This window comes from Dryas octopetala, chromosome 4, assembly GCF_963921425.1.
Source record: "Dryas octopetala chromosome 4, drDryOcto1.1, whole genome shotgun sequence".
Classification (NCBI taxonomy): domain Eukaryota; kingdom Viridiplantae; phylum Streptophyta; class Magnoliopsida; order Rosales; family Rosaceae; genus Dryas; species Dryas octopetala.
The window spans coordinates 24,254,527-24,272,422 of record NC_141369.1 but is presented as its reverse complement, the minus strand read 5'-3'; the positions used below and the strand labels follow the sequence as shown (position 1 = coordinate 24,272,422).

Below are 17,896 nucleotides of genomic sequence, written 5' to 3'. Positions count from 1 at the left end.
GGGCCAGTTAAAGTTCTCTGCTGACTACACATTTAACTGGGCCACGTTTTATCAACTTTTTCAAAAGGGTATCATGAGGTACTACAAGTCTACAATTATGAATTCTTGTACGTGTGTGAATAATTTTTGTTGTTACGGAAATCGAAGATTTAATTTATTATCATTCTAACATATTTTTTTACTTTTCTTCATCACTTGAGCAAATTTAAAGATTTTTTGTGTGAATCATTTTAATTTGGCGACTAGGGTATTTTGGAAAAGAAAGAGAGGAACCTAAAGAAAGAAATTAAGGTAGCTAGGATTAAAATGAAATTTTTTATTTTACATGTTATGATCAACTATGCAAGTTGTTGCAATGTGTATCGTACACACTAATAAAATTTACATAAAGTCACTAGCTACATAGTAGTAAACTAGTAATTAAGTTTCACTTATTTTACTTAGAGTCCAATAATATATGCACAATGTGTTAGCTAGAAATAGATAATACATATAGTGAGTCAAAATTAAACTTCAAAGTATGTGTACACCAAATTTTTATTTTTATTTTTTATTTTGGGAGAGGGGTATTCGAACTTGAAACATCATTAGACCACAAGCTAGTTGGTATGAGTAGACTATATATTTGACATATTAACATGTTAAACCAAATCTTTAGATTGATTGATGTATTATAACTTGTAGCACAAAATTGTAGAGTTCATATATATGTGACACAATATTTATATATATGACATACAAATGAGTGGAAAATCTAAATTCTAATAATAAAAATATGTCTTCTAAATAATAATAATAATAATATGAATTTGTCAATATTTAATGATGGAAAAAGTTCACAAGTCACACATGTGATGGCTGCATTGTAAAAGTACTTCAACTGGTATGAACTTGTTGTGAATGCGTAGGGAGACCATTGAGTTGAATGGCCCTAGAGATGAGAACCTTGATTGATATCAAGGGAGAAAAGGGTGCAGCCCGTGTTCATGCTATTTTGTTGTTCCTTGTTTAATTCCATAATTACTCTCATTTTTAAGTTCTATCTCAATCTACTTGGCTTTATGAACTAGTTGGAGTGTTGATAACTTAATTAATTGGTTAGTTTTTAAGTAAAAGAACTCGAGTGTTGGACCCTTGATTTACATGCTTATTTGTTACTTGTGAACCCTAGCCTAGCTTATAGGATACATAATCGGCTAGTTTAAAGATTTAATCACCTAGACAATTAAGACAAGGTGTTGTTATTTGACTAAAATGAGTAGAATCCTTGGACTAGAGCTAGGCAGCTAGCTAGTGGCTTTACTTGTACTTACGGCGTGCAATGCGCGCCGTAAATGGTCAATTTTAGTGTAGTGACTTCCACATATATGAACTTGTTGTGAATGCCTAGGGAGACCATTGAGTTGAATGGCCCTAGAGATGAAAACCTTAATTGATATCAAGGAAGAGAAGGGTGCAGCCCGTGTTTCTGCTCTTTTGTTGTTCCTTGTTTAATTCCATAATTACTCTCATTTTTAAGTTATATCTCAATCTACTTGGCTTTATGAACTAGTTGGAGTGTTAATAACTTAATTGGTTAGTTTTTAAGTAAAAGAACCTGAGTGTTGGACCATTGACTTACATGCTAATTTGTTACTTGTGAACCCCAGCCTAGCTTATAGGATACATAATCGGCTAGTTTAAAGGTTTAATCACCTAGACAATTAAGACAAGCTAGGTGTTGTTATTTGACTAAAATGAGTAGAATCCTTGGACTAGAGCTAGGCACAGCTAGCTAGTGGCTTTACTTGTTTTACGGCGCGCATTGCGTGTCGTAAATGGTCAATTTTGGTGTAGTGACTTCAACAGGTATGAACTTGTTGTGAATGCCTAGAGAGACCATTGAGTTGAATGGCCCTAGAGATGAAAACCTTGATTGATATCAAGGGAGAGAAGTGTGCAGCCCGTGTGTATGCTCTTTTGTTGTTCCTTGTTTAATTCCATAATTACTCTCATTTTTAACTTATATCTCAATCAACTTGGCTTTATGAACTAGTTGGAGTGTTAATAACTTAATTGGTTAGTTTTTAAGTAAAAGAACCTGAGTGTTGGACCACTGACTTACATGCTTATTTGTTACTTGTGAACCCTAGCCTAGCTTATAGGATACATAATCGGCTAGTTTAAAGGTTTAATCACGTAGACAATTAAGACAAGGTGTTGTTATTTGACTAAAATGATCAGTAGAATCCTTGGACGTACTAGAGCAAGGTAGCTAGCTAGTGGCTTTACTTGTACCTATCCATGATGTGTTGTTTTCGGCTACCTTATCCATAATTTACCATTCATAATTTGACCTAATTGAATATGGTAATGAGACCTATAACTCTCTTTGAATAACTTGAGTGATTATCTATCTTTGTGCCTATCTCTATGATTGTGATTATATGATGAAATTTTTTGTAAAGTATGGACAATGAGCAATTATATTTTTATCCCACCCTCTATAAGTCTCTTTCCTTGCAAATTTCTTTAATTAATCTCATAAATTGTCTTATTTATTTAATTGCAGGAGTGTCATGCTACAATGAGTCACTTTAGAAGCACTAGAAGAAGTATGATATTGATCTATCATGAGCTTAATTAATGTAGTGCTTGGATTTTGATTATTTTTTATTTTTTTCATTGTAACCAACTATATTTATTGCAATGAATTAATATTGATTTTCTCCCTTTAATTTTGCAGAAAGAGTGTTAGACTTCGTTTAATTTTGTTGTTAGACATGATGGTGAACTGGTATGGAATTAAAAAAAGAGATAATTAGTTTAAGTTCTTTAGAAAAACAGTTTTTAGATGAAGACTAGCAGTGTTTTAAAAAAACTTTGGGTTAAATATAAAAATGGTCCACAAACTTTACAGTGAATCTCAATTTAGTCCACTAACTATAAAAAGTGTCAGTTTAGTCCACGAACTTTTCAAGTTGTATCAAAGTAGTACAAACGTTAACTTCTATCAAAAAATTTAACGAAAAGTGATCATGTGCACAGCAAGTGACCACATTTTCAGAGGTCTTTCAGTCCGTTCATCATATTTTTATGTGACCAATTCCGTTAATTTTTGGATGAAAGTTAGCATTTGAACTGCTTTGGTACAAATTGAAAAGTTTGTAGACCAAATTGACAATTTTTATAATTAATGAACCAAATTGAGATTCACTGTAAAGTTCGTGAATCTTTTTTGTATTTAACCCAAAAACTTTATTATGAATTAAAAGGATCCGCCCAAAATCTCGAAGTTAAAACCTAACATAAAGCCGTCAAAGAAGAAAAATAAAATGACTTAATTAAAAACCATAAATCACTACCGGTCTTAGTCTAAAAAATACTCATAAAATAAACTGAACTCTAAATCTCATTTAAAATAATAAACTATATGACTATAGTATACATAATAATTTTTTTAAAAAATTAATGTGACAAAAACGGCATGCAAATTGTATCGTAAAAATGAGCATAAATATCTTTTACGGCATACAAATTATGCCTTAAAAAATAACATTTATGGCGTGCATATATACCATTTACGACGTGCAATATTGCGTGTCGTAATTGTTTAGGATCTTTTACGGCATGGCTTTTCACCGTTGAGCACGCCTTAAATGGTCAATTTTGGTGTAGTAATTATATATAAAAAATAATATTAATTGTTTTCTACAAAATGATCATACTCGATCTGCCGCAATTTTTTTTGAATTTAATTATAACCACTCGATCTACCATGAATCATATACGTTCGAGAGCGGATTCCTTACCCGGCATGATGGTACCAGACTTTGGATCTTAGCCCTTGAATGAATCCAATGGTTTCATATTTATTCTCATCAAAAAAAAAAATAATATATATAGATTTTTTTGTAACCCACCACCCACCCTCTCTTTCTTTGCTCTCTTTTCCCCCTCCTTCTCTTTCCCCTTTGTCGCCCCGCCTCAACTCGGCCCACCCGCACCTGAGCCTCACCAGGACCCCACTCCGGCCGGCAACGATCCCCCTCCCGGCGCCGGCGACCCCCCTCCATTTCTCTTTACCCGTGACCCCCCTCCTTCAAATGCAGTAAAACAATGATTACCCACAACCCCATAACCATTAACCAATCAAAATTGTGAATTGGTGATATGGATATTTCTGATTTTCAGAGAATAATCAAAGGCAAACCAGTGTAAAAGAGTGAGGGATTTGTAACTTACTGAGTAGAACAGTCAAATCCAAGAAAATAAGAATCCTGGGGGAGAGAGTAATCTGCTATTGGAACAAGTAAAACCCAACTATTACTGATTCTACTCTGCTGCTTTCAGCAACACCACCAATCCAAAATGAGGTTGAAGAAGATTGGTCTTGCTCTTCCACTGCCTTGCTTATATATCAGAGCTCTTTGAGGTTGGAACGAGAATTAGTTTTTGTATCAAATTAAAGATTGGATATTGGATAAGGATGTAAAAGAATTTTTGATGAATTTGGAAAGGTATCAAATGTGTATATATTTGTATTTGACAAATGGATTGATTTGACATGTGGAATGCATTGATATGTTGACGTAAAATCCTGAAACCGGTCGCTCACCAAAACGAAATCCAGATAAGGTTGAAGTTTCGGAGACTTGGAGAGGGGGTCACGGGTAAGGGGAAAGAAAGAAAGGGGGGTCACGGGTAAAGAGAAATGGAGGGCGGTCGCCGGCGCCGGGAGTGGGGTCCTAGTGAGGCTCGGGTGCGGGTGGGCCGAGTTGGGGCTGGGCGACAAAGGGGAAAGTGAAGGAGAGGGAAAAACATAGCATGGAAAGAGAGGGTGGGTGGTGGGTTACCAAATTTTGGATGAGAATAAATATGAAACCATTAGATTCATTCAAAGGCTAAGATCCAAAGTCTGGTACTAGTCTGGTACCATCATGCCGGGTAAGGAATCCCCTCTCGATCATATATGTACCTTGGGTTCTTAAGACACGTACCTAGTTTGAAACTCCTCTAGATTTTGTTGTCATGCTATTGCTAGCACTAGCAAGGTAGCCGTATCTTAAGCTTGTCAAATTACAAGTGACATGATACATAAATCCAATCATCAACGCAAAAATACAGATGGAGAAACGAAGTACTACCACCATCAGCATGCATACATTGTTATGCAGTGCATGTGATAAATCAACATTAACTAAAGCATACATTATATATTTAATTTCTAGCATCCCATAATTTTGTTAGCTGCAGCTGGTTTCTCCACCACCGTGCCATCATTTCCAGCCAAAGCTCGGTACTTGTCCTTCCTCGTAAAGTTGGTGCACTCATACGACAAGCTCGCAGCGATGATCCTCTGTATATAATTGGCCACGTCATGGCTTGACTTCCCAGCCCCACTAGTCAATTCGCACGGCAACTTATTCAAAAACGTTACTTCATACGCAGGGCTAGGGTTCATGAAGAAGTAAAACGGGTCCATCCCTTTCCACCCTCTCGCGGTGGTCCCGTGGAACATGCTCATTCGGTTCGCCATCGCCACCGGCACCAGCTCGTCGGTCAGCTCCGCAAAAAGAGCTGAAAATCTAAGCAAAAATGGTTCTCGACAGGTCGTGCCTTCGGGGCATATAACTAGGTCGCCTTCTTCGAGAAGTTTCTTTATCATGTTGGCGTCAGTGACCCGGTCCCGGCTGAGTCGGACGGTTTTTATGGGGGAGATTAACTCGGAGAGACGGGAAAGAGAGTATGTGACTGCCGGGATGGGCCGGCCCAGAGCAGTGGAGAGAAAAATCGGGTCCAGGAGGGTCCGGTGGGAGCAAATGAAAAGAACACCGCTTTGACCCGTCGACTTCTTAGCCGGAGGTGGTGGGTTTCCTTTGATATAAACCCTCACTCCCAAAGCCCAAAACGCGTAGTATACGACCGGCATAGGAAGCAGTGAACCAGCTGCTATACGCAAGCAAGCCAAAACGAAGCCGACTGGAATCCACAGAATAGTGAGTAAAGCCATCAGCGGAGTCGGCTTCTGAGCAAGCCGTCCATCATGGAATACTATTGGCTTCGGCAACTTGTCGTGGCTTACCGGCTCGACTTCCGGCCTAGCCGGAACCATGTAGCTCTCTTTGCAAAGCTTCATGAATGGATAGTCCGTTTTCCGGTCGCCAAGTCCGATATCAGGAGCTGATGACGCGTCGGTACCAAACGTTTTGGTGAGCGCGTCGGCCTTGTTTTTCCCAACGAGAATCCCAGGACTGAGGACCAAACCGGTGGCTCGACCCTTGTACGTAGCAATCTCAGTCCCGAGAACCATGTCGGTACCTAAAAATTCTTTCAAGAAGGACTCGACCATGATTCTTGGGTTTGCCGTCAAAACGCAGCGTTTTCCACAGGAGGAGAACACCCTCCACGTCTCGGTGTGCAAGTCGGCGGAGTAAAATTTGGGCAAAACAGCGCGTGCCACGGACTCAATGTCCGAGACTCTCATGCCAGCAAAAGTTGCGAAAACAAGGACGCGAATGCCGGCGGACTCCGAGACGCCGTAGTACAAAAGGCCGGCGAGTGGAGACGCCAAGAGCAAGAAGAGAAGCCTCAGTATGCCACCGACCTCGAAGGCCACGAGGGCAAAATAGGGAAAGGAGCTGCGTCCCCTAAGCAAGGTTCCGTCCATGTCTGCCACCACGGTGTGTTTTTCGCGCCCGATTGATGGGCATTTGTCGATTCTTGGGAAGCTGGGAACATACCGTTCCTTTGCCATGGCCATTTCGGCAATTTCGTACCAGAATTGTTAGTGGTGTTAATTATTTAGCACAGGATAATTGGGTTGAGTTGTGCATATTTATAAGGAGGGCAAGGGAGGTGGATTAATTAATTTTGTAGTGGGACAAATCACAAATGTTTTGGCTTATGGGACCAATGGGAGTGGCGCCGAGATTTCCGAAAACAACGGTGTAATGGTGACAAAGTCTTCTTTGGAATCACCGATATATTGTACGGTTGTACCTAATAATACCTTGGTGTTTTATATGGGTTATGCTTATTGAACGAGAAGGTCGTAATATTATAAGCCATGCATGACAGCATGACTGACTAATCAATCATGTTAATTAATTAATTAATTAGTCGCCAATGATGAATTTAGTTTCTTTTCAGTGAAGTCAAAAGATTCAAAACCCAAAATGCTTCGACAGAAAAAAAAAAAAAAAAAAAAAAAAATTTCTCAAAAGGCATGGACATTGCGAGTAGCTTTGTATTATACATGCATCCATTTTTTTTTGGCCATATACATGCATCCATTTGTTTTGGCCATATACATGCATCCATTTTTGATATTATTCTAATCAAATTTTCTAGTAAGATCTTTATACGAAGGTTTTCATCTTTTTAAAAAGAAAGAAATACACGCTTCTAATGCGTTTGGGTGACGCACTTAAAAATTGGGCTAAGCATCTTCGTTTAGCCCGTCGTTTTTCGTCGTGTTCTTCCCTCGTCTTTGTCTCAATCATAGGATGCTGGAATGTTGTTTTCATATCATTGTTTTAATTTGCTCGGCCCAGTAGTGGCCCATGATCATATAACTTTCAAACCTGCATTGATGATGATGGAGAGAGAGCTGAAGATTAGAGGACTTAAAATTATAGAAAAAACTTAGTTATAACAAGAATAGGGACTGAATTTTTATGAGATATGTTTTATCTTGAAATTTGAAAAAGTTTGATGTGATAAAGTATAAAAGTATATGTGTCATTATGTTATTTGGTTGAGATACCAAATAAGCCATATTACTATTACAAACTTACATAGAAGTTTCTCTCTAACATTATAAGGAGAATGATATCATTAATATAATATTATGATGAGTTTTCATTATTTATTGTCATATTACTCCAATTAGTGATATGACAATTAACACATTTCAATTATATTTTTGATAACTGAAGGTGTCCTGTACTAGTTTTCGCGCACTAGACTAATTATTTCAATCATATTCAATTACTATTAATTTATATATAGTCGTAAATATTTATTATTAAATAATTTTATCTGAATGTGTGATCTAATTCATAATTTGATTATATAAATATATTGTGTGAAAAGACTTTCAATGGATGCCAATACCCACAGCCATTATGTACAATGATTATGTTGTGTGTGTATGTGAGTATTTCTTGATAAGTTAATGCATTTCAAGACATTTTAGATATGGGAATTCGAGCTGAGAATTTCTTTATTTAGAGGAGAGGTGAAGCTACAATTAACAAATAAGGATGCATGTGGGTTAAAAACACATGTAATTGATGAAGCATTTTAGAGCTGGGTTTGGATTGGTTAATTTGGCACAATGCTGTGTACAAGTGAGTCCATGGTGGAAATGCAATTGAAGCATGCAGCAGAAGAAAATTTGCAGACGAATCTATGCCATTTTTATTTGTTTTTCTTCATATTTTGGAGGAGTATCATTCTCACTGTCTAGTAATGACAACCGAGCTTCAATTGGAGAGCGAGTAACAAGGAAAAGGACACAGTTATAAAGTATAAACTTAAAAGAAAGCCTGGGTGCACAGGAATAAAGAAGTAAAGAAGCACATGGAACAATTCAACAAAAGCAGAATCCCACAAGGATAAAGGGAAGTACAAAAGAACAAAGATATCAATGTGGCAGGGAGACAACATCACTGTTCATTTTTTCTGTGTTGTCTTGTTCAAGATTTTCTTTTGCAAAAGTGCATTTCTGGGTAAAGTTTCAGACATTTAACTGGTCAATTTAGACCGCAGCATATGGTGAACATACAAAACAATACAAAAGGACAATCTGAAAAGCTTTTAATTTTGAGACCACTCTACCAGTAGAGGGCCACCTTAAGAAACTCCCATGACAGAACAGAGGACAACTAGAGTATGAGCCTCAATTCATTTTCCTGGTAATTTTTAATTGTTGAATCATTGGAAGACGTAGGTTCCAATTTCAAATCCATACCAATTGGTGCTAGACAATGTAAAGAGACATGAACCCCACAGCCATTATGCAATGGGTTGAATGCAATAATTATGTGAACAAAAAAAATTCATTGATGACATGAATAAGCGCCAAGAATGTTCACAAGAATGATTGCTAGAATCCTTTTTCTTTTCCATCAAAATTCATCAGAAAAATTCAAAATCTAAGTATGGACCTGATAGCCGATTTGAGTCAGTAGCTCCCTTGTCGCTTTGAGGCACTGCTGACTTGAATGTGTGATCTAAAATAGAGAGATCAACTGGTTTTGGGATTTCTGGAGGGTGTGTGCTGCGAATGAGAGCCCAATTAACATTTGCAAAGAAGGGATGCTGTTTGATTTCTGTAGCACCTCTTTTGAATCCAAGTCTCTTTTGCGGGTTCTTTACAAGAAGACCTCGGATCAAATCCTTAGCAGCAAAACTGACATTCGACCCATCTGGAAACTTCAGTGATTGACCAACCACATTGAATAATGTCTCCCTGTTTCCATTCCCTTTGAATGGTGTCCTCCCATGCAGCAGCTCATACAAGAAAATACCAAACGTCCACCAATCCACAGCACTCCCATGACCATCACCTCTTATTATTTCAGGAGCTAAGTATTCATGGGTTCCGACAAATGACATAGAGCGGGCATTAGTTGGTTCAGCAATAAGTACAGGCAATGAATCTGAATTTCCCAAACTTGTTCTTTCACTTTTCTCCTTGGTTGTTTTGGAGCTTAGAAATCGCGGCTTAAAGCAAGAGGGTTGCAAGCACGAAGGTTGAATGCAAACCGGTAATTTGCAGGCTGGATCGATGCATGATGGCTGAATACAGTATGAAGAGATTCTACAAGATGGCTCAGTACTGGAGTGAACAAGAGTAGGACTCACAAAACATCTTAATGACAAATCAAAATCAGAAAGCATGATATGGCCATCCTCCCTCACCAGTACATTTTCAGGTTTTAAGTCCCTGTACACCACTCCCATCATGTGGAGATACTCGAGGGCAAGAAGCACTTCTGAAGCATAAAACCTGCAAAGGAAAATGAAACTATCATAAATCTAAGTCCACAATGATGGTACTAATAATATTGGATGGGGCAAAATGAATTGACTAGTTTACACCAAAACTAACTATAAAATAGTTACCAATCCTCTCTATATATTTTTGAAGTACTATTACAGGACATGAGGTAGAGGAATTAGCAGAACCATAAAAGAGTCTTGAATTGACAAGGGTAAAACCAAAACTAACTGTAAATGTTTACCAAATCCTTTCTATATGTTTTTCAAGTACTATTACAGGACAGGAAGTAGAGAAATTAATGGAACCATAAAAGGGTGTTGTGGCTACAAATTCAAAGAGAGAGTTCAAAAGTGAAAGAATTAGGGAATATTAAGAACTCTACCCATAAAAGTTTCAACCAAAAAGGGTTAAATGAAACTTCTAAACTGTTGCATGCAAAAATCAAAATACAGGTTCAGAATGGATTGATCTTCCATGTACCAACAAAACAGAGTCCATCTCCATCATCAAGTAGAAAATATATAATAAAATTCCCTAAACACCCTCCTTCTCATACCTCAGCTGGAATTGCTGAACTAAAAAAGATTTCACTTTACTTTATAAGATTTGGCTGAGACTTAAATGTTACAACACCCTTAATAACATCACCCCCAATAGATTGTTGGTCAATTTACACACACGCACATACAAGAAAAAGAAGGTAATGTGAGCGAGCAATTGGGACCAACCTCGCTGCTTGTTCTGTAAAATGCTTCCCCGGTTGGCGCTGCCGAAGCGTATGAAGATCCCCACCACTGCAAAACTCCATTAACAAGCAAGAGAACTTCTCAGTCTCAAAATTCGAATAGAGGGTTGGAAGAAACGGATGGTCCAACAAACCCAATATGTCTCTCTCGGTCTGAGCTCTCATCAGCTTCTTCCTCCCAGCCAACATGCACTTGTCCATTACTTTCATAGCGAAAAGGCAACCCATCCCTCTCAACTCAGCCAGGTACACGCTCCCTATGTCTCCACACCCGAGCTTCTTCAAAAGCCTGAAATGGCCGAGACCCAAGTCCCCATCTTTGCCTTTCACGCATTGTATCGCATCCCATCGGATATCGTTGCCTTTGTGCGGCTTCGACGGGCAAAAGCTTCGGAAACTGGCCTCATTTGGATCAGAAATGTTGGAATTACTTGTGTGAAAATCTAGGACGGACACAGCATTTTCAGCAGTTTTTTTCTCCTCCACAGTGCCATTGCTAATGTTGGTGCTGCTATTCACACTGTTATCGGACCCAGAAACAGTGCTGCTACACATGCTAATACTGAAGCTGGTTTTGAAACTAAGATCTTGGAGGCTACTAGTGACTGATTCACTGTCGTTGGTTTCGACGTTAAGGGCTGGTTTGTCCATGGTTGAGAGAATGCGGGGGAAGTGTTTGATGAAAGTTCGGAGAGAAAAGGATGAGGTTAAAAATGGGGGTTGGTTGGTGGTCAAGGTGGGGGATGGGGTGTGACCGAGGTGGTCAAAGAGAGGGCGAGAGAGACGCGGGCGCGAAGAAGAGAGCTGAGCATAGGGACCCAAAAGAGGATGAATAAAATCGGTATTCAAATTTGAAATGCGAGTGTGACTGTGAGTGTGTGAACGGGGTGAGAGACCCAATGACTGAGTTGGGGTTTGAGTCCATTTCTTACTCTCTGTCCCAGAAAATGTTACAGCTTAGGGACAAAACAAACACAGAGAGAGAGGATGAGAGAGAAACTGAGAAAGAGGGAGAGAATCCCTGTTTACGAGGACGACAAAAGCCTTTCAGATTTTCTTAATAACCAAACATATTTTAAAGTACATACAAGCCTCAGCCAATACCGTTAAGGCGTTACTCTGGTTGGTTTGAGTGTTTGGTGTAATCTGATAAGAAATCAAAGTCTGGGTTGGTGGGCATCAACTGCGAAACTTGACAACTCTCATTACTGTGAATTTAGATGGAGTATGAACAGGTGCAATGTACTATGTAGTCTATGTCCATTGTTTGGTGCATAGTAATTTTGGAAAGTGTAATTGGTGCAATGTGGATTCCATTGGATATTCCCAACATCTAAATTTGGCTGAAGAAAGAGCACATAAGGAAAACCCGAGCTGGCCAATAATGACTCTTTCTGTGCAGATTGACTTAAAGAAGGCAACTTTTGATTTGTGAATTCCTGAGACACACTGCAGAGACCAAAGTAAGCAACTCATTGAATTGCTGAAATCTATTTGTTGTGAAAAGGGAAGGAAAGATCACCATTTGTTATGGGCATATATTATCTGGTAAGAATAAACAATGCACAAAAACTATGAGCTCTGACCCCTGGTTTGAATTTTTTTATTGTCACATTAATTGCACTGATGATCATGTGGAAAGTTTGTATTATCTCAACCATGAAAAAAAAAAAAAGTTTATTTTACACTAGTATTTCATCATTATTGACTCATTTGCCTTTCTGCTTTCTAGAAAAGGGTGACCCGAAAACTGAGAACTCAGTGCTACAAACTTATAGAATATCTTTTCTGCTTAATTAGTAATTACCATGCTGATAGTTACTGCCCATCTGATGTTTTACACGTGGCCTGTTATTTGTGATTTACATTGTGCTGATTCTAATGGTTGTCAACAGATGTCAATTCCCAAATCAATCAAATGACATTTCAATTTTAAAGTTTGTTGGTTATGTTTTAAGATATGGTAATATGCTTAAAGACCAACAAACCATGTTCCTAACTTGTCTCCAAAGATTGTACGCATCAAACCTTGAAGTACAATCCAAGAAGATACACCATCTAACCTTCAACTATAAATGTAACATCTAAACCTTGTATTTCACCTGAATGCATCCAAAACCATGAAGCTATCAGAGTTTGTTGCTGCTGTCTATCTGTTCCTAATATGGAATTTCATGTTATTTGGTAATTTCATAGGGATTTTTGCTTTTGTTTTTTAATAGTTTTGTTTGCGATGTTATTAAAGTAGCTAGATTCCTGTTTATTAATATGAAAGGTGTTCCTGAACTTGATTGCAGGACATGGAGTAACACATACAGTGACATTTTACATACATAACAAGTGCCCCTTCCCCATATGGCCTGCAACTGCTCCCAACACTGGACATTCTGTCATAGCTGATGGCGGCTTCTACCTCCCCTCCGGCCAGACTCAACGCGTTTCTGCCCCTTGGTCATGGAATGGTCGGATTTGGGCCCGAACAGGATGCAACTTTGCCTCAAACTGGAAGCCTGCCTGTGAAACAGGAGACTGTGATGGACGATTAGCATGCAATGGACTAATAGGCACTCCACCAGTGACATTAGTGCAAGTTTCACTTCAGGGTGACAAAGGCAAACCAAATTTTTATGATGTAAGCTTGGTTGATGGGTATAATCTTCCTGTTGCAGTTTTGACAAGGCCCACAGCATCTAATTGTGCTATTGGAGGGTGCTTGAAAGATTTGAAAAGTTGGTGCCCAGATGAGCTAAAGGTCTTAAACAAAACTGGGGAAGTGGTGGCCTGCAAAAGTGCTTGCTTGGCCTTTGATAAAGACTCATTTTGTTGCAGGAATGAGTATGGAAGCCCAGCAAAATGCAAGCCAAGCCTGTACTCAAAGATATTCAAGGATGCTTGTCCTTCTTATTATAGTTATGCTTATGATTCACCCCCTCCATTGGTGAGCTGCAAATCAAATGAGTATGTGATTACCTTTTGTCCTTCAGGATGGGGTGGTGCATCTAACTCTATATAGACTGATGTATCTTGTTTGTGGTCAGAGTACTAAAGCTTGCCGCAAACTCTTATCCCAATTTCATAGTACCAGAAAATATATCATATCATATAACAGTTTCGTACTTGTTACCAATAAATGAGTTATAGAAACAGATTTAGTTGGGAATTGGGTTTTGTACTATTATTTATGATACTCTAAGCAATGGTCATTGTATATATATATATTATTTTTTCTGGAATAGTATTTATGAAAAATAAAATAAAAGGAAGGCTAGTGTATACAATATGGTAATGATCAAACTTGATTTAGTTTGTTGGAGCTTTAATTGCTTTAAATGGTGTGTTTATTTTCATTTAATGCTTAGTTTCTCCAAATATTTTACCAAAAAAAATCTACAAATATTTGGCGGAAGAACCAGGCCCAAAAGTTCAGAAAAAAAAAAAAAAAAAAGAACCAGGCTCAAAGTCGTTATTTGGATTTTGGGGTCCACTTCTGGACCATTCAACAGAGACGGGCCTTTAAAGGATTAATATCTTTAAAAAAATATGAGGCCCATATTAGCCCACAGCCATATCATTATCGAGAACCTTCTCATTAGGCCATTAGGGTTTCTATTCCTCAGCATTAGACCTATAAATATGCGTTTCTAGTGTCCCGAATTATCGTCTTCTTCTCCAGATCTAGGGCTTCACTGTAACATCGATCACTCATTATCTCTCTCGTTTGCTCGTTATGTGTGTTTTCTTTTGTAGGTTAGGCTTGCTCTGGTTTTCTTGTTTTGAGAAGCGAATTTGAAATCATTTGATGAGAAAATACTGCAACAATATGATGGATACGCTCCAATTTCCATGATTCTTAGTATTTAAGTCTCTGATGATTTGTTTCGATTCTTCATCTTCATCGATTCTTGTTTTATTTTATTTATCTTCTCAAAAATCTCACCATGAAACAATTATTTTCCAAAATCAATTTTCAGTTGATATGATGAGTAATTTATTGGTCCGTGTTTCTGATTTAACCGTGACCGACAACCCTTAACCAACTCTGATCTCCTCTTAAATTTTTTTTTGTTTTTGGTTTTTTTTTTTTAATCTTTTCACTTTTAATTGTTTGATTTAATTGCTCTGTGATTATGAGCCTGCAATGGGCAATATACGCTATTCCGATTTAAAAAATGACCGGACAAATCTCGAGAGAGAGTATGAGAGCTATTGCAAATGTTCTCCATTTGAAGCTAGCATTTAGTTTTAATTTTTTGTTGAATTATTTATTTTCTGCTTTGTTTTAATTCTTCTGCTGTGATGAATTATGGATAAAATTCACATGTCAGACTTCAGAGATTTTTAAAATCAATGAGAAAGAAAACCTTATTATCTGAGCAGAAAGAAATTTGTTGCATTGATTAAATTATTTTTGTTCTAATTTTGTTGTTGATAACATGCCTGGGTGGGCATTTATTTGTGGAAATGTGACGTGAGATTTTCGCTCTGGAAATCTCAAGCTTTAAAAAGGGGGCAAACTGTGTAAATGTTTGTAGATTCCCAAGTAAACGTCACAAAGAAAGCCCTGCAACGTTGAAGGTCCTTCCATTCGTGGGAGCTCCTCCGTGGCGGGGCGGTCTCATATTCCATCATCTTGTGGAGCGGCGTTGCTGCCTTTACCATTTGGGTTTGGCCATGAGACATACATTTCTTCTCCGTTTTTCTTGTAATGGCAAATGCTTTAAAGTTTAAAAAGGGATATTTATTATTTTGGTCCAATTTTTAAATATATAATTAAATATAAATTAAAATTTTAAATTACTGTTTTGAGATGAAATTGTCATTTGTTTGTTTTAATACTTTACTTATAATATTTAATATCCAAAACACTTATTTATTAAATTGTTCTAATTTGTATTTTGTTGTAGATGGATCTAATTATCTAAATTATAGTAACGTATTGGAAAAATTGAATTGTAGGGAGTCAGCGACTTGAAAAATAGTATATACTAATAATATAGTATAGCAACATGAGCCACAATGGTCATGATGACCACATAAGCATATCTTCGACAAAAGGACCATAGGTCCATAAGCATATCAAAAGAACCAATCGGACTACAATGTGACTGGACACATTGAGAAGATATTTTTGAATTTGAACCCGTTGCTAAGGCCCAATGCGTTCGAGTGGTCGACATTGACCATAAGCATGGAATCTGGATGATGGTCAAACGTAGTAGGTTGTGAAAAATATGCAAATAGAGTAGTTAAGACATCATGTGGTAGTTGGGAAATTGGAATTCGCGTTCACACTCGTCAGTGGAAGCTGCAAGGAAACAGAGTGTTGTAGTAATCTATCTTGATTAGCAAGAAAAAATAGCATCTTTTCTCCTTTATATTATAAACACATTTTTGTATCTGTAAAAATCCAACCTATCAATTGAGATGAAGATGATGGGGGAAATGTTTGCTCAACTGGGATCAGCGATTGCTAGCTTGATGTTTGTTTATGCTATTGTTCAACAATATTTTCCCTATCATCTCCAAGGCCATTTTGAAAGATACACCCAGAAATTGGTTGGGTTTGTGTACCCATACATCCAGATCACATTTGATGAGTACACCAACGAGTTTCACAAGCGCAGTGAGGTCTTCTGTGCCATCCAGAGCTACCTCAGCACCAAGTCCTCTACACGAGCAAAGCGACTCAAAGCTCATGATGTCAAGGACAGCAAGTCTCTGGTCCTTGGCATGGACGACAATGAAGAAGTTACTGATGAATTTGAGGGTGTTAAAGTTTGGTGGGCTTCGATGAAACGAGACTCTAAAAAACAATCTTTTTCTTTCTTTCCTGAGTATGATGAGAAGAAGCATTACAAGCTGACCTTCCACAGACGACATAGGGATATCATCATGGGGTCTTATCTTGACTTTGTGAGGCAAGAAGGGAGAACAATATCAGTGACCAATAGACAGCGGAAGCTTTACATCAACAACACAGGCAAAGGGGCCAAGTGGAGCCATGTGGTGTTTGAGCACCCAGCAACATTTGAAACCATAGCCATGGACCCAAAAAAGAAAGAGGAGATCGTCAACGACCTTGTTAAGTTCAGAAAGGGGAAAGAGTACTATGCCAAAATTGGCAAGCCTTGGAAACGTGGGTATCTTCTTTATGGGCCTCCGGGGACTGGTAAGTCCACCATGATTGCTGCCATTTCCAACTTCATGAATTATGATGTCTATGATCTTGAATTGACCGCGGTCAAGGACAACACCGAGCTGAGGAAGCTTTTGATTGACATTACTGGCAAGTCTATTATTGTCATTGAGGACATTGATTGCTCGCTGGATCTCACGGGTCAACGAAAGAAGAAGAAAGAGAAGGATGAGGAAGATGGTGAGAAGGACCCAATTCGTAAAATGACTGAAGGAGAAGATCAAAGCAGTGCGAGCAAGGTTACACTGTCTGGGCTATTGAATTTCATTGATGGGATTTGGTCAGCTTGTGGAGGAGAAAGGCTGATTGTGTTTACCACTAATTATGTGGACAAACTTGATCCTGCTCTCATAAGAAGAGGAAGGATGGACAAGCATATTGAACTGTCTTATTGTTGTTATGAAGCATTCAAAGTGCTTGCCAACAACTATTTGGATTTAGACTCGCATGAATTGTATGGAAGCATTGAACGTTTGTTGGGGGAGACCAATATGACTCCTGCTGATGTTGCCGAGAATTTGATGCCTAAGTCTGTTTTTGAGGATGCTGATTCCTGTTTGAACAACTTGATTGAAGCTCTTGAGGCTGCAAAGGAGGAGGCAAGAATGAAAGCAGAGGAAGAAGCAAAATTGAAGGCCGAGAATGAAGCAAAGTTGAAGGTAGAGAAAGAAGAGAAGGAGAAAGGTGAGTCTACTAAAGATGAAGTGAAATGTAACGGAACATCAGCTAAAGAAGATGTGAAATGAAATGAACATCAGTTGAAAGAAGTGAAAGCAAATGGTGTCACCCTTTGAAGCCTTGAAAGTGGAGAAAAAGCGTCATGTATGAAAATTCAGCTACTACTATTAAGAATTTTAACTAGCAAGCCACTGCCCAACCTTTGTATGTGTTTTTTCCTAATCATTTGCATGAATAAAGATGTTTTACAAGTGTTTCGAAGTTTTAGGATATTCTTATTATTAAA

General features: G+C 38.1%; 4 protein-coding genes and 3 non-coding genes across 7 annotated transcripts; 5 read left to right on the top strand and 2 right to left on the bottom strand.

Moving 5' to 3' along the window:
* Positions 1 to 5,206: 5,206 nt before the first annotated feature.
* LOC147288624 (glycerol-3-phosphate acyltransferase RAM2-like) lies at positions 5,207 to 6,742 on the bottom strand. The gene has a single exon (XM_086239778.1). It carries the CDS (start codon positions 6,740 to 6,742, stop codon positions 5,207 to 5,209), a length of 1,536 nt encoding a protein of 511 aa, XP_086095904.1.
* Positions 6,743 to 9,123: 2,381 nt separating this feature from the next.
* On the bottom strand, positions 9,124 to 12,247 carry LOC147288623 (Protein kinase superfamily protein). The gene is made up of 2 exons (XM_086239779.1): positions 10,720 to 12,247; positions 9,124 to 9,997 (listed from the first exon to the last, which is right to left on the bottom strand). The coding sequence occupies exons 1-2, from the start codon at positions 11,385 to 11,387 to the stop codon at positions 9,124 to 9,126; spliced, it is 1,542 nt and encodes a 513-aa protein (XP_086095905.1). The 5' UTR covers positions 11,388 to 12,247.
* Positions 12,248 to 12,854: 607 nt separating this feature from the next.
* Positions 12,855 to 13,907, top strand: LOC147288622 (Pathogenesis-related thaumatin superfamily protein). The gene is made up of 2 exons (XM_086239783.1): positions 12,855 to 12,920; positions 13,034 to 13,907. The coding sequence occupies exons 1-2, from the start codon at positions 12,857 to 12,859 to the stop codon at positions 13,747 to 13,749; spliced, it is 780 nt and encodes a 259-aa protein (XP_086095909.1). The 5' UTR covers positions 12,855 to 12,856; the 3' UTR covers positions 13,750 to 13,907.
* Positions 13,908 to 14,525: 618 nt separating this feature from the next.
* Positions 14,526 to 14,610, top strand: LOC147288621 (small nucleolar RNA Z199). Its single transcript, XR_015122179.1, has one exon. It is a non-coding gene; the product is annotated as a small nucleolar RNA Z199 (small nucleolar RNA).
* Positions 14,611 to 14,851: 241 nt separating this feature from the next.
* LOC147288620 (small nucleolar RNA U54) lies at positions 14,852 to 14,941 on the top strand. Its single transcript, XR_015122177.1, has one exon. It is a non-coding gene; the product is annotated as a small nucleolar RNA U54 (small nucleolar RNA).
* Positions 14,942 to 15,021: 80 nt separating this feature from the next.
* LOC147288619 (small nucleolar RNA R64/Z200 family) lies at positions 15,022 to 15,116 on the top strand. The gene has a single exon (XR_015122188.1). It is a non-coding gene; the product is annotated as a small nucleolar RNA R64/Z200 family (small nucleolar RNA).
* A 694-nt stretch (positions 15,117 to 15,810) lies between these two features.
* On the top strand, positions 15,811 to 17,875 carry LOC147288618 (AAA-ATPase At3g28580-like). Its single transcript, XM_086239780.1, has one exon. It carries the CDS (start codon positions 16,161 to 16,163, stop codon positions 17,676 to 17,678), a length of 1,518 nt encoding a protein of 505 aa, XP_086095906.1. The 5' UTR covers positions 15,811 to 16,160; the 3' UTR covers positions 17,679 to 17,875.
* The last annotated feature ends 21 nt before the right edge of the window (positions 17,876 to 17,896 follow it).

Excerpts from the sequence above, each read along its gene's own strand:
- LOC147288624 (XM_086239778.1), bottom strand. The coding sequence starts at position 6,742 with ATGGCCATGGCAAAGGAACGGTATGTTCCCAGCTTCCCAAGAATCGAC.
- LOC147288623 (XM_086239779.1), bottom strand. The coding sequence starts at position 11,387 with ATGGACAAACCAGCCCTTAACGTCGAAACCAACGACAGTGAATCAGTC. Across the intron at positions 9,998-10,719 it reads TTTACAGAACAAGCAGCGAG|GTTTTATGCTTCAGAAGTGC; the intron begins GTTGGTCCCAAT and ends TTTCCTTTGCAG.
- LOC147288622 (XM_086239783.1), top strand. The coding sequence starts at position 12,857 with ATGAAGCTATCAGAGTTTGTTGCTGCTGTCTATCTGTTCCTAATATGG. Across the intron at positions 12,921-13,033 it reads ATGGAATTTCATGTTATTTG|GACATGGAGTAACACATACA; the intron begins GTAATTTCATAG and ends ACTTGATTGCAG.
- LOC147288618 (XM_086239780.1), top strand. The coding sequence starts at position 16,161 with ATGAAGATGATGGGGGAAATGTTTGCTCAACTGGGATCAGCGATTGCT.